The sequence below is a fragment of the Globicephala melas genome, chromosome 6, assembly GCF_963455315.2.
Source record: "Globicephala melas chromosome 6, mGloMel1.2, whole genome shotgun sequence".
NCBI lineage: Eukaryota > Metazoa > Chordata > Mammalia > Artiodactyla > Delphinidae > Globicephala > Globicephala melas.
In genome coordinates, this window is record NC_083319.1 from 8,433,999 (window position 1) to 8,447,661 (window position 13,663).

Below are 13,663 nucleotides of genomic sequence, written 5' to 3' on the forward strand. Positions count from 1 at the left end.
CCCAGGAACGAATGCCTGGTGTCACCGAGTGGGTGTACAGGCCCCTCAGCAGGGTCTGGCTGAGACCCACAGGCTAGACCTGAAGCTCCAGAAAGGCAGAGGGACTGGCTGCAGCTCACAGACTCTCCTGGTTTAGGATCGCCCAGTTACGGATTCAACACTCTATGCCTTGGTTTGTTGCAGAACACCCAGCCCATGCAAGAATATTTAACACTACTGGAGACTTTTTGGAGGAATGGTCTGCAGGCTCCGTTTGTGCTGTGTTACAGGAAAACCAGGACTTCTTCCAGGAGCATAAATAGGGCCATGCTTGTTTGCCACTGGGTGGTGGTGGTGAGGGGGTGGAATGGAAAGAGGCGCCAGAGACCCCGGGTCAAACGATGTCAGGAACAGTTAGAGAGACTAACGAGCCACTACCGTGGGCCCGGCGCGGACACACGGCCCCGGGGAGAAGGAGCAGACAGCACTGGCTTTGCTTTAATGTAAACTCAGTTTAGAACAATTTAGAATTGAAGAATTCTGATCTTGGATCTCACTCCAAGGCATTCTGGGTACCAGTGAGGCAACTACTAATTTAAGAAAATGAGAGTCTGATGCTTTCCTGCTGGAGTGAGCTTTGTGACACGCGGGATCTTAGTTCCCCGACCAGGGATCAAACCCATGCCCCCTGCAGTGGAAGTGTGGAGCCCTAACCACTGGACCGCCAGGGAATTCCATTCAGCTCCTTCATCTGTAAAATGGGGAGAGCACCCACCCAAAAGACAAGGTATACAAGGGGGCCTGACAAGGAGCAGGGACTCAATAAATGTCATCATTACCTCCCTTACGGCAAGTCTCACCAGACAATAGCCTGGCTGTGGACATGCACCTTCCGCCAACTGGCCCTGACTTGGATTTCTTAACAGTATGAGGGAGATCAGAATTTGAATGAGAGGGTGACTGGGGACAAAAGGGTAGAAACGGAAGTTCCTACAAAGAACCCCACACCTCTGCGCCCAGTATTCTAGCAGGTTTCCAGTATGACTCCAACCCTAACTTAAGGGTCCCCTCCCCACCGGGACCAAACTCATCACAGTCTCTCCAGGTCACCAACAGGCTTCATGACCGGCAGGATACACTTTTCAGATCTGGAAATAAGTTCATCCGAAGGCTAGATGGTGTGGCGGCAGGAATGGAGGAGGACAGCAGTAACGCAGATAAAATGACCTCATTACGTGCCCGAAATGCACTGGTACCACATGCTCGAGTGGGGCGCCACCTGCCAAGACAGAGACATTCTATATACAGAGACACAGGACGCTGGAAGAACTGCCTGGTCTCAGGCAGTGTAGAACACACTTCATGGATCGTCTCCAGACTCCAGGTAGCTCTAGATCCTAATGCAAGTAACAGTGAATGGATCCGGAAGGCTCCAAGCCACAGCCAGGGGTGGCTGGGCTCCTCCCCAGTGGACCACTGACAAAGCCTTTCTCCTTCCGCTCCCCAAAGTAAAACCAGGCCGCGAGTCACCCTGGACACCGTGAATGGGCGCTGATTTATTTATTAGACTCGAGTGCTTTAGTACAGAACAGTACAGAGATGATACATGTTTGTGCTTCAATACTTTCAAACACTGAGATTCTGATAATTTCAAGGTGAACAAGTTTCAAGACAGACTAGCTTTTTTTTTTTTTAAATATCCTTTTGATAAATTATTTTTATATAAATAACAGAGAAAGGAAAACCGACATGTCGGACAAACAAGGTCCTGAAGCATGAGCATCGATCGTTTGGTCAAGGGCAGGGGACAAAACAAGCAGTAACAAGAAGAAACAAACCAAGGCAGGTCCCTACAGTCTGTCCTAAGGAAATGAGATCTTGTAAGGGGGGGAAGGGAGACAGACCTGAAAACTAATCTGAGTGCAAAGGGGAGATTTCAAAGCCTTGAGAAGAGAATGCCACGATGCATCTAACGGGGCGGGTGAGGAGTATATTCTGAAAGGGAAGCGAGGGCTGCGGAGAACTAGCACACAGCACGTTTGCAATGACGATGCCACAAGACAGTAATATACACACACGGTTTGCAGGGGCTAAGGGGGTGGGTGGGGGTGGGCGCGGGACATTTTTGTGACTTCCACTGTTCATTATAGTTCACAACAGCAGCAGAACAAATAGTGCGCTCCCTTCCGGAGAACGAGCTGCTGAGTCCTGAGGGCGACGAGACGTCCTTCCTGCATTTGCTTCTTTAATGTCTGCATCAGAGCTAAGCCTTATACAGCTACGTTTTTATACAGAGAATAAAATGATCGTTTTCTCTTACAAGCACGACGACATATGACCCCACACTACACAAAATAAAGTATTAGCAAGTATCTTAAACGGAGGATAACCTGAGTGGGATCAGGGCCTGGATAAATCCACTGGGCTACTCTTCAGGTGGTTTGAAGTGTCAGGGGCACAGACAGTGCTCTACAGGAAAGGGACCTCTGACCAGGAGCCTGCGGAACTCACTCTGCTCTGGTTCACTCCTGTCCCGTGAGCTCTACCCAGGCTGACCCTGCTGAGAGCAGCTCTGTCGGGGGTGGTGCCTGGGGAAAGATGGCATCTGGTCTGAAGGACCAGGTCTGACTGCTTCTCCAAGGGACCCAGGTCCCCGATGGGAGCTTGCTCCTCACTCATCTGGGGACAGTGACAGACCACAGAACAGGATCACAGCGCTGCGGCAGCGGCCAGGGAGGGAGCCACGACAGGCACCCAGCCTGACTTCCCGTGGACGCCCCCAGCCCCTACCTCCAGCACGGGGGAGGGGGGGAATGAGCCCCCTGGGGAGAGCAGAGGTCGACTCCAGCTCAAACCTCTCGAGATGTCATCTGAGCTTCACTTCCAAGCTTATCTGGATCAGAGCTGGCACTGAGGGGTAGGAACTGGAGTGAAGGTAACAGATTAATCCTCAGTTTAAAATACTCCCAAAACGGACATCTCAGTGATTCCCAACAAGAACAGGAACAATCCCAAACGGGTTTTTAAAAACACCCAAACATCTACCTTCCCATACGCAAGCAATGTGCACACATCACGCTGGCTTATGTACAAGGTCATAAAATCATGACCAATGGGGAGCAGGTGTCCATTCATCATCCTAAGCAGTTCAGAAACCCTCCAGCAGCACGTCCCTCACACCGAACATCTCCAGGATACATCTAGAAGGTACTCTTTTTTTAAAAAAAAACACAATGCATTATTTTGTTTCAAACGAGAAGAGGGCATCACCAAACACGAGAACGCAGCTGGCGACAGTGCCGGCCGGGCGTGCAGGGCTGGGGCAGGCGATGGAGGGAGAAGGGGGTCAGCAAAGGAACCGAGGCGGTCAGCGGTGGTCAGGGCTGCGAGCACTCTGGGGAGAGGGTTCGTTTTTTGGAGGCGTGGCTTATTTTTTAACTGCTTATTTCTTCGTCTGTTTTATTCAGTTTCTTCAGCGTGTCCAGCAGTTTCTGTGGGGTGAGAATGTGCGTGGATCCTGGAGGAAGGCAGAAAAGACGGTGAGCTTGCCAGCTCCGGTTTCGAACACTTTCCCCTTTCCTGCCCTGTTCTATCCCCAGAGCTGTAGCCGTTCCCCCTCCCCCACCCAGATGCCGGGAGGGGTTGGGGACTGGGGTTTGGGGCCTTGTCACAGTAGGCCTGGGAGGCATGTGAGGGCTGTGGATAAACAGAACACACCCTCTGGCTTGGGCAGGGTCCCGGGCTGTACCAAGGAAGAAGCCCGCCTCTCCATCAGTGCTCAGCGCTGCCGTCTGCCAGGGGACAGGGCAGCTGCACTTCTAATTCTCTCCTGAACTCAAGGTGAAGCCAGGGAGAGAAGTTCCAAACCACACAGCCGGGGAAGAGGCTGGCAATGGGGCAGGGGTTAGCAGGGGGGACTGTGTGTGGTAAGAGTGGTGCAGGTAGGGAGGAAGAAGTGGACGGGCAGAGCCCTGGGGGAAGCCACTGCCTTCCGGGAGCCCGCTGGCTGGGACTGCGTGGTGGGAGGGACCTCAGGTGTGAAGGGGGAAGGGCCGGGGTACCTGAGGCCTTACCTTGGCAGAGACCGCGCATTGTAAGAGGTTAGAAATGCTTGCAAAAATTTAAGCTAATGGAATTAGATATACTTCTACTGCAAAAAGAAAAAAGAAAACAGAAAAAAAAAATGAAGTCCTTTTTCATAAGGAGAGAGAGAGATCTCGTAAGTGCAGTAAAAAAAGATGCATGGATCGTGTGGTTTGGACATGGACTTAAACAGAACAGGAGTGACTGGCGCGTGAGCATGAGGCCTGCATGCATGCAGCAGTAGGCTTCAAAGAAAGAGATCCCGAGAGAAGAGAGAAGAGAGAAGAACTGAACAAAAGAGACCCGTACTTGAAAATGTGCCTCCCTGGAGATGCGGCCAAGTGAGTGGGCCTTCACATGAGGAGGGGACCAGAAACCACGGGATGCCAGATTTTCCACCCTGAGGGCAGGCAAAAGAAGGCTCTGGCTGGCTTGCTGGGAGTGATTCCAAATACCAGGGTCCCTATGCCTTTGACCGCTACTTGCTCAGCTGACCTGTGACTGCTGGCACTGCAGCCTGGAGCCTTCCTGGTCAGTCCAGACCAGGAGAACACTGGTGAAGCCCTCTCTGGTGTGAGAGGCTCCTCAACATCCTGTTCTCGGCAGCGCAAGCCCCAGCCCCCACCAGGGCCCGCTGAGTGAGGAACCAGTCCCCAGCTACTTCCCCGAGGTGCGGAGTGGGATGCCCTGAGAGTGCAGCCTGTGCCAGCCCCTGCGCCCAAAGCTGACTCATTCTGCAGACCCGAGGCTCCTTTGGCAAATGTGACACCGGTTTCAGCAGTGTGTCCCCCTCTCCCCCGAAGACACTCATTTCTGTGACCTTATCAATCTTTCTACTAGTCCTAAAGGTCACAGGCTGCTCCACAAATGAGGAAACAGGGATAAACGTTACCAAATTCTGACCAGAACCACTGGCACAATGAAAGCCTTCCAAATCTCAACTCGATGCAGCAGTTTGAGTGTCTATACCTGAAAGACAGCTGCTGGGAACTCCGTGCGGGGGATTAGCTTGGGGGCTACGTAGGTTAAGGCAAGGCATGTGCCAGAGAAACTGTCCCTAACGTCCTCCCTTGCCGCCAAGGTGTCCCCTACCCTTGCTCATGTGCAGATTCAGGACTTGGAGGGAGGCCAGAAGGAGGTGAAGGAATCCACGCTTCAGAACTTCCAGATATTATCTGATTGCTGACCATCTGGTGTTCCCAATCTTTGACCGAAAGCAGAAGACTTCCAGGACCAGCAGTATCAGGCAACAGTCACGGTCCTGGGCCCCATCAATACCTGGTCTCTTTAAAGGATGCAGACCAGCTGGTGTTAATCCGAATCACCTGAGGGCCAATTCTTGCCACACAATCAGCTGTATCGCTTCAATACCCTGGTCAAGCTTTTCACCACCACAAACACTGCAAATGTTCTCACTTGAACCCACGTGTGGCTGACCATGTAGGCCCTCTAGAACAGCAAGTGGGTTCTACAGCTCTGAGGGTCCCTCTTATTCTACATAACTGCAACACTGAACCGTGAACGGTGGTCTCCAAAACAAAGTCATCCAGACTGTCAAAGCTGGGGGCCAGACACACTGACCTCTGCCAGGACAAAATCCTTCCTTCCTCACGGACGGCGCCTGAAAACCACAGGAGTTCCCACAGATCAGCTGGTCGAGCTGTTCTGGCTTTGGCTGAAACAGTCCTGCTGACTCAGACTACTGAGGGCAGTACCGGTGAACGACAGGTTTAAACTGCATATTTAAGAGCAGCCCAGGTGAGTTTGATGATCTGTCAGACGTGGAAGACAGTGGTCTTGCCCACCCACATCCAAGACGCCCAGCGTGGTGAGGCGTGTCGGCGGCACAGCCAGGCCCAGAAGCCAGGCCACTGCTCTCAATTCTGGGGGCCCTGTGGCTTCCTGCCCCAGGAGGGGATGTGTAAGGGAACGCTGAAAAAGCAGCTGGGCATTGGATCAGCTCTGCGTTCAGATTCAAATCTGAGTCCCACTGAAAAATGAAACTTATCTGACCCCGATCTAGAATAAAGCAAAGTACTCAACATAATAAAAAAAAAAAATACTCTCCCGTGTTAAGTGCTCTGTAATAGGTCTAAGCCAGCCTTTCGGCGCCCTTTCATCAGCTCCTGAGGCCTCCTGGACCTTCCCTAATGGTCAGTACTTTTAACATAAACCACCTAGGGCACCGAGGTGAAGATCTAATCAAAAGATTTCATTTCAGGGATTCCCTGGTGGCGCAGTGGTTGAGAGTCCGCCTGCCAATGCAGGGGACACGGGTTCGTGGCCCGGTCCGGGAAGATCCCACACGCTGCGGAGCGGCTGGGCCCGTGACCCATGGCCGCTGAGCCTGCGCATCCGGAGCCTGCGCTCCACAACGGGAGAGGCCACAACAGTGAGAGGCCCGCGTACCGCAAAAAAAATAAATAAAAGAGATTTCATTTCTTAGACAGTTGAGAGAAATGATGGATTGATTAGTGGGCACTGAGCCAAGGCTTGGTGGCATCTGTGCACTTCAGTTATCCATGCCCACTCCCTAGGGCCCAGCCCTGGGGAGCCAGCCTCGGCTCCAGGACAGAGAGGGGCCAGGAGGATGGAACACAGCACTGGTACCCACACAGGGCCCACCGCAGACGCTCGTTCACTGCTGAGCAGGGGAAACCCATCCCTTAAAAGCTAAGTTCCTGCAAACACCAATGTGGGGGAGGAGACCACCCAGCCTCGCTAACGCCCTGCAGTGTCCTCAGCTTTGGTCACCTGGACAATCGCAACAGAAGTAGGCAAGTCGGAAGGCTCACCTGCTTTCTGACCTCCCTGGTATGAGGGCTTTGTGCCTCACTTTTTCTTAACTGAACTCTCTAAAATCCAACACTGTTCAACAAAGCATTTCAGAAGCCAGGAGCAAACAGCCAGAGTCTGTTCGTGCTCGCTCTGCTCTGATGGCAGCGGAGGCCTCTCTGTTGGTTGAACATAAAACAGAGGAAGCAGTGTGCAAAGAAGAGGCATCTTCCAAAGCAGGGAGTCCCAGAATGAATCCTAGCAGGAGCCCCTGGGTCTGGGTTTGTGATTCTTTCTGACTCTGCAAGTGGTCTGTCATTGCTCATTTGTCCTTTGAGAAGCCTCGAAATACATCTTGCAGCAAATGCCGTCCACCTACCTGCCATCTGCACAAGAACCAGATGCCTCTGATTACGAACCTACCAAGGTGCTGCTGAACAACGGCTGTTTTTAAAGTCACTTTTATTGACCACCCAGTGGCCTCGCTCTCTAGGGTGAAGGCAGCCTGGGCAGGATGGCAGGTAGCCCGGGGCCACAGCCAGCCCCGCTGTCCTGGCTCACGATCACTTGCTGCTTCTCATCTCCCTACTGCCCTGGGGCAGCTATCTCCGGCCCAGGCGAAGAAAGAGGAGCTAAACAGCACAGCCTCCGGTGCAGACCTTTAGAGCCCTTTGTGCATGGAGCTTATTCTCTTTAAAAAAACAAGCACACTTCTGATGTTACCCAGCCAGGGTTCTGATGTCCATTCCCCCAAGGGCCGCCAGAGAGTGTGCCAGGGTGCATAGGTCTGCCTGGTTTAAGCCACCAGCGGAACGACTGCATTACAGACCCCGAGCGGCCTCAGGCCCTGCCATCCAGCCTCCCTGTGTTCTGTGTGCTGTGACCCAGTGGGAACGACCTCCCCCAGTCACACAGGTGCTTGTGGCCAAGCTGAGGCTAGAGTCCATGCCTGTCCGCTGCTCACTGACAGGTGACTCACACTCTGTAACTCACAGAGTTTCAGCCCGGGGTGGGGGTGGGGACATTTCTAGGGTGCATCCTCAACAGAGTAGACGAAGTCAGGTACGCGAGACGTGGCCTCATCACAGAATGTGTAATGAAACTAAAGAATGACTAATGGTGCAGTGAGGTCTTCAGGGTCAGTCTGCCATCTGAACAGGTCAGGGGAGATTTCCAGCACAAAAGAAGGGTGGAAAGAGAGAGGAAGGAATGAGCACAAGAATAAAACCTGGGTAATCTGCCAAACTGACAAGGGGTTCCCGGGTAACTGAGGTAAAGGCACGAGCATGGTGGGAGAGAAGATGCTCTTTAAAAACAGTACATAGGGCTTCCCTGGTGGCGCAGTGGTTGAGAGTCCACCTGCCGATGCAGGGGACACGGGTTTGTGCCCCGGTCCGGGAGGATCCCACGTGCCGCGGAGCGGCTGGGCCCGTGAGCCATGGCCGCTGAGCCTGTGCGTCCGGAGCCTGTGCTCCGCGGCGGGAGGGGCCACAACAGTGAGAGGCCCGCGTACCGCAAAAAAAAAAAAAAAAAAATTAAAAAGTATAAACAGCACATAGCGTGGAGAACAGATTTCTACCCAAAGGCTCTCAATCTGACCAGGAAACTCCAATGAGAGAGAGGGGTATGATTCTCAACTCTTGAAAGGATCCACAGGAGAATTAAAATAAAAAGCAATTACTGAAAGAGCAAATGACTGTTAAGTGCTGTTTTTCCCAGAGGAACAGGAGACATGAGCTCTTTCCACCGGTGGCTGGAGTTCACCATGTACAAGGTGGCTTATGACCCCATCACCCCTTAGAAATTGTTCCTCAGGATAAATGTCTGTCCTGGGAAAAAGGTATTGACATATCTAACTACCACTGACTGGGAGTCTACCCTAACGCCCTCTGCCAAGCTTTCCTCATGATCGTGTGCCAACTGGCATCTCCCCTGGAGTTCTGCCTTGGACAGGACTGTCCCCTGAACACCTGTTGGCCTCACTCTCAAGTTCCCACACCACATCACAACCTGGAGGCTGCCTGGCGTTCTCTGCCTTGTGCCCACAAATTCACCCCGGGACCAGCAGGCTGGGGCACAGCGCCTGTGGCATCCCTCCACGTCCAGCTCCCTCTGGAGGACTGTGCACAGCAGTTGTGATTGTTCCTGGTCTAAAGCCCAGAGGGCTGCAGCTGTCTGACTGGGCGACAGGTAACCCAAGGCATGAGCGAGCTGGAGCCCAGTGGGGCTCAGGGTAGGGTTGGTGAGGGCAGCATCGGACACATTTTCAATCGGTGTTAAGAACTGCAAGCATTTTCTCGTTAAAAGAAATCAAATAAATAATAAACGGAAAAGGGAAAAATAAAAAGAGTGACGGAATAAATCAAAGAAAACCCTTCAGAGTGGAAGAGTTTCTTTTCTGTAATAAGCTGCTTTTACTTTGTTTCTTTGGCTCTCACTCCATTGTTGGAGCCTGATCCTCAAAAGATACCCTAGAGGACTCCCGGAAGTCGGGGTGTCTCAGGTCCATGAGAAATTTGGTGGGAGTGAGAATATGAGTAGAACCTGCGGGAGAACAGAGGCCGGCTGACTGCTTGAACAAAGGTACGTTACCGGAACATGCCAACTTAGGCCTACGTTTTATGCAGCCAATGAGGTGCGAGAGAGCGAGACGCACGCGCACGCGCGGAGCACACGCCGTGCACACGCGGCGCATGCGCACATGGGCCACGAGGACGCCCGGCATGCACAGAGCGGGCGGGGCCACACAGCGGGCGTCAGCGGTCTGCACCAGGCCTCTCCACCGATCCGCAGGGGCGACCCTGTCTCCCCGGGTCTCCACCTCCCAACAGGGAACCTCGGGTCGGGCCAGCGTGGAAGAGGGGGTTACAGCGAAGCCTGGCTGTGACGGCTTCTGCCCAGGAAAGCTGTGTTTCAGCAGAGAGTTAGCCAACACGCTCATGCAACACGTACGCAAGCAGGGAACACCGAGAACTCTGGCACAAGGTCCCACGTAGCCAGAAAGGAAAGAACACAGAGAGAAACGGTGACCAGACAGGGGAGGCTTCAGGGAGTGGGGAGGGGAGGGGGAGGTGCGAGCTCCCCAATGAATGGTGGTATCTGGAACGCAGGTTGTGAAGACAGTGCCAGCTCCATCTTGATACACCCAGGAACGGCCACGTGGACTGGTCTGCAGAACCTGCTCACTCTGAGAGCTTGGGGGGCACTGCGCCTTGGTCCCCCCAAAGTGGAGGTATAAAACTGACACATCTTATTGAGATCGGGGCGAGGGCGGGGCCCAGCCAGAGCAGTAGGTGGTCACCTCTTGCCAATCAATGTTAAGAGGTACTCTGGGCAGGTGCAACTCCATTTTGTTAAGGGCAAGATGGGACAAAAGGAAGGCATCTGGAGAAAGCAAGATTTTTCTCAGCTCACTCTTCCTCTTCCAGCCGAGAAATTGGAGAAGCTCCTGTAGTCATGAAAAAGGAGAAAAATCTTCTCCTGCTGCCTTAAGTCAGCTCTTGTAAGTTGCTTCCTTTCTTCTGGAAAGCCAGCAGGAAATAACCAGAAGGGGTATGACAGACCCTGAAGTAGCAGGAACTGGCTGGGGGAACCCTCAGCAGAGCGCAGGAGTCAGGCCAGTATGTTTCAGGCAGTATCTGCTCTCACTCCTCGTCTGTGCGTCTCCAACTGACAGGTAAAGGAGCCGGTAATCATTTACCGTCCGTTCACTGAGCGTCTTCTGGACGTGAGGCTGGAGGCCAGGAAACTGACACCACCCTACCCCCCACCCCCCAGCCCCGGGCCAGCACCAGGCCTAGCTCAGGCTGTAAGTGGGTGCTCTTAACCCCGTTTTCGTGGGTAAGGAAATAACAGCGTGGAGAGGAGAGGCACTTTCGAGGTGACCCACGTGGCAGTGGCAGAGCAGGAATATCAGCCTGGGTCTCTTGGAATCTGTGACCAGGCTCTTCCCACCACATGGGGCTGCCACTCGTCAAGAGACACAGTGCAGACGTGAGGAAGGAACCCTTCGCTCGTCAGCGTCTGCCGTCCACAAACATGTCTAGAGACTTAAGTTTTTCAGGGGCAACAGAGAACCGAAGACAGAATGAAACACCAAAGCATGGAATGGAGTCCAAGTGCAATGAAGCGGTCCCTTCCCTCTAGAAAACACGCCCCACTCACCTATGAGCACTTCCCACTTTCCGTTGGCTTGGGTCACCTCGTAAGCACAGCGCATCTCATTCAGGCTCACGCCCCCCAGGATGAAGATGATGAGGCGAGGACCACTGCGGTACTCCCCTGGGGCCTTATTCTTATGCCAGTGCCCATAGCGGGCGCTGGGGCAGGAGAGAGGGGGAGGGAGAGGGAGAGAGAAAGATATTAATCATGTTTATCTGCATCCACAGCATTTATACTTCATACCTCCGTGACGTGTTACACACTCGTTCTGTACACCAGTGACCGAAACAGAGTAGACGCTTAGCGAGTGTTGGCTGAACTGAACTGCAGTGCAAATTATCAAGCACTTTGGCTGCCGGGAGAAGAATCGCTATGAGCGCCTGTGCTGTGACCCCGTCATGCAGGCAACAGACGGGTTCAGATCGGCTTTAAAGCGGGACGTTCAGCAGCTTCACCCACATGATGTTGGTCCCGGTGTCTCCCCTGAGTTGTACAGTTCTGGGCTTGCCTGGGACACTCTGCTGGAGGGAGCAGGGACCACAGAGTCCAGGGCCTGTCTGTAGCCGGCACATTGATTCACTGGACAGATGTGCACCAGGCGCCTCACTGGGCTGGGGCCGCCCCAGCACCGAGGAGCTGACCTGAGTGACATGCGGCTCTTGCCATCCAAGAGCTCAGGCTTAACTGGGGCGGGTGGGGCGAGGAGGGTGGCAGGAGGATGGGGGTCTGCATCGCGCCCCAAGGAGAGGAGCTCAGTGCCGTGGGAACAAACACGGGGGAGGGACTTCAAGTGCCGACTGGGCATCACTGGGGAAGCCTTCCTGGAGGAGGTGACACAGAGCTGACTCCTGAACGACAGGCATCTCAGTGGCAGGACAGTTCCCCAGGTGCCCCCCCACTCCTGGCCCTGGCTTCCCTCAATGGGCCTTCACCTTGTCCTTGGAAACAATGAGAAATTGGTTGCTTCCAGGCTAAGAAAATGGGGAAAACAAAACAAAAATCAAAACAAAATGAGGGGCCATCTCTTAAGAAGATCATATATATTTTTTCTTGTGTGGAGATTTACGTTGAGGATTTTAAAGTGTTCAATCAGCCTTGCATTTCCTCAGACCCTTCAGCAAGATGCATTGCTCCTTGTATATGCCACTGGCTTGTTTGCTAATATTTTATCTGTAACATTTGCCTCTCTGTGCTTGAGGGAAGTTTCATTTAATGCCATTTTCAGATTTGCTTTTAGGATCATGTACTCATAAAATAAGTGGGAAAGTTTCTTCTCTCTTTCTGTTATCTGCAAATGTGTTAATGTTGAGTGTTTTCTTCATAAAATACCAGAAGAATTCACCATTGCATCCATTTGGTTGGGAATCTCTTTTGTGGAAGTTTTAAAAGTAACTAAAAAGTTAATAGGGGTCACTGAGTTTCTATTTTTTAATTGTCAATTTTTGCAATTTATAAAATGCATTTGTCCATGTCATCTAAATTATCAATTAAATTCGGATAAATTTGAAACAGAACGAGGAGAGCAAGTCTTCTCTGAACAGTGGAATCTTTACCCTTCTTCCTGACTTAGGACAGCATTAAAGCCACTTTCCACATCACAAAGGCCAGCCCAGAGGACCTCACAGTCACTTTTTTTTGCCTGTGCAATCATGTTTGTCTGCCGTTGTCAACCAGCCTGGCTGTGGTACTGTGTGGGATTTTGTATTTCACTCCGATGCTGGCAATAAACATTTGGCCTCCACTGGCATCATGCAGGCCTGAGAGTGACGACAGAAGGGGGGGCGGTGGAGAGAGAAGACGGGCGGGCAAAGTACTAGTATAGTAGAGGCACATGTATTGAAAAGTGTTACCCTGGGAGCCTGGGCCACACACACGAGGGAGGCAGAGAAGAGATTCTGGAGGCAAAATGTGTGCCTAGTGTTGAGAGTCCCAGGGACTGGCTGTGGAGATGTGGCCTGCAGAGCATAACAGGAAAAGCTTCTGGATGAACATGGCAAGGTGGTGAACAAGAGCAAGAGCTTTCGAAAACATATGCACAAGGCCTCATGGGTGGCCAAGAAAACACAGAGGGCTGGAGAACCCAGAGATGGAAGCATGGATTGCTGTCTGCCCACATCTCCAAGCTGAGAAACATCTGAGCATCACCAGGTACGTGGCAGAAACCCAACAGACCCAAGGCATCCACGTTTCCATCATCTATGTTTCCATCAAGGAGGAATCTGAGAAATGTGGCTCTATGCAGATGACGTATTCATCCCTTTCTTAATTACTAAAATTAACTAATGAATGAAAAGTGAAGACAGAATACACCAACTGCCTACTCCATTCCAGGCTCTGTTCTAGGCACTGAGGATAAAACAGACACGAATCCCTGCCTTCAGGAGGCTGACATTCTAGTCGGGGGAGACTGGCAGTAAACAAGGTAAATACTAACAGCACACTAAGCGGTGGTGTAATCTATGGAGAAAAAGCAGGGAAGGGAGACAGGAAGTTGGGGTGCTATAATTTTTTAACTATTTTCTGTAACACTTTATTGAGAAATAATTCATGTATCATACAATTCACTCATTTAAACTGTATAATTCAGTGGTGTTCAGTATAGTCACAGAATTGTGAGCCATCACCACAATCAATTTTAGACCATTTTCATCAACCCCAAAAAGAA

The 13,663-nt window shown here is 52.1% G+C and overlaps 1 protein-coding gene across 2 annotated transcripts in view; it reads right to left on the reverse strand.

The window, feature by feature from the left end:
• Positions 1–1,524: 1,524 nt before the first annotated feature.
• LOC132597449 (syntaxin-binding protein 1-like) overlaps positions 1,525–13,663 on the reverse strand; it is a 34,934-nt gene continuing 22,795 nt past the window's right edge. The window contains exons 16-18 of one of the 2 annotated variants that reach the window (XM_060300396.1): positions 11,002–11,156; positions 9,256–9,381; positions 1,525–3,496 (exon numbers count right to left, since the gene is read on the reverse strand). In XM_060300396.1, coding sequence (XP_060156379.1) covers positions 9,272–9,381; positions 11,002–11,156 — 265 coding nt within the window. In that variant the 3' untranslated portion in view covers positions 1,525–3,496; positions 9,256–9,271. The remainder of the gene's footprint in view (positions 3,497–9,255; positions 9,382–11,001; positions 11,157–13,663) is intronic. The other variant, XM_070045678.1, reaches the window with a different exon arrangement.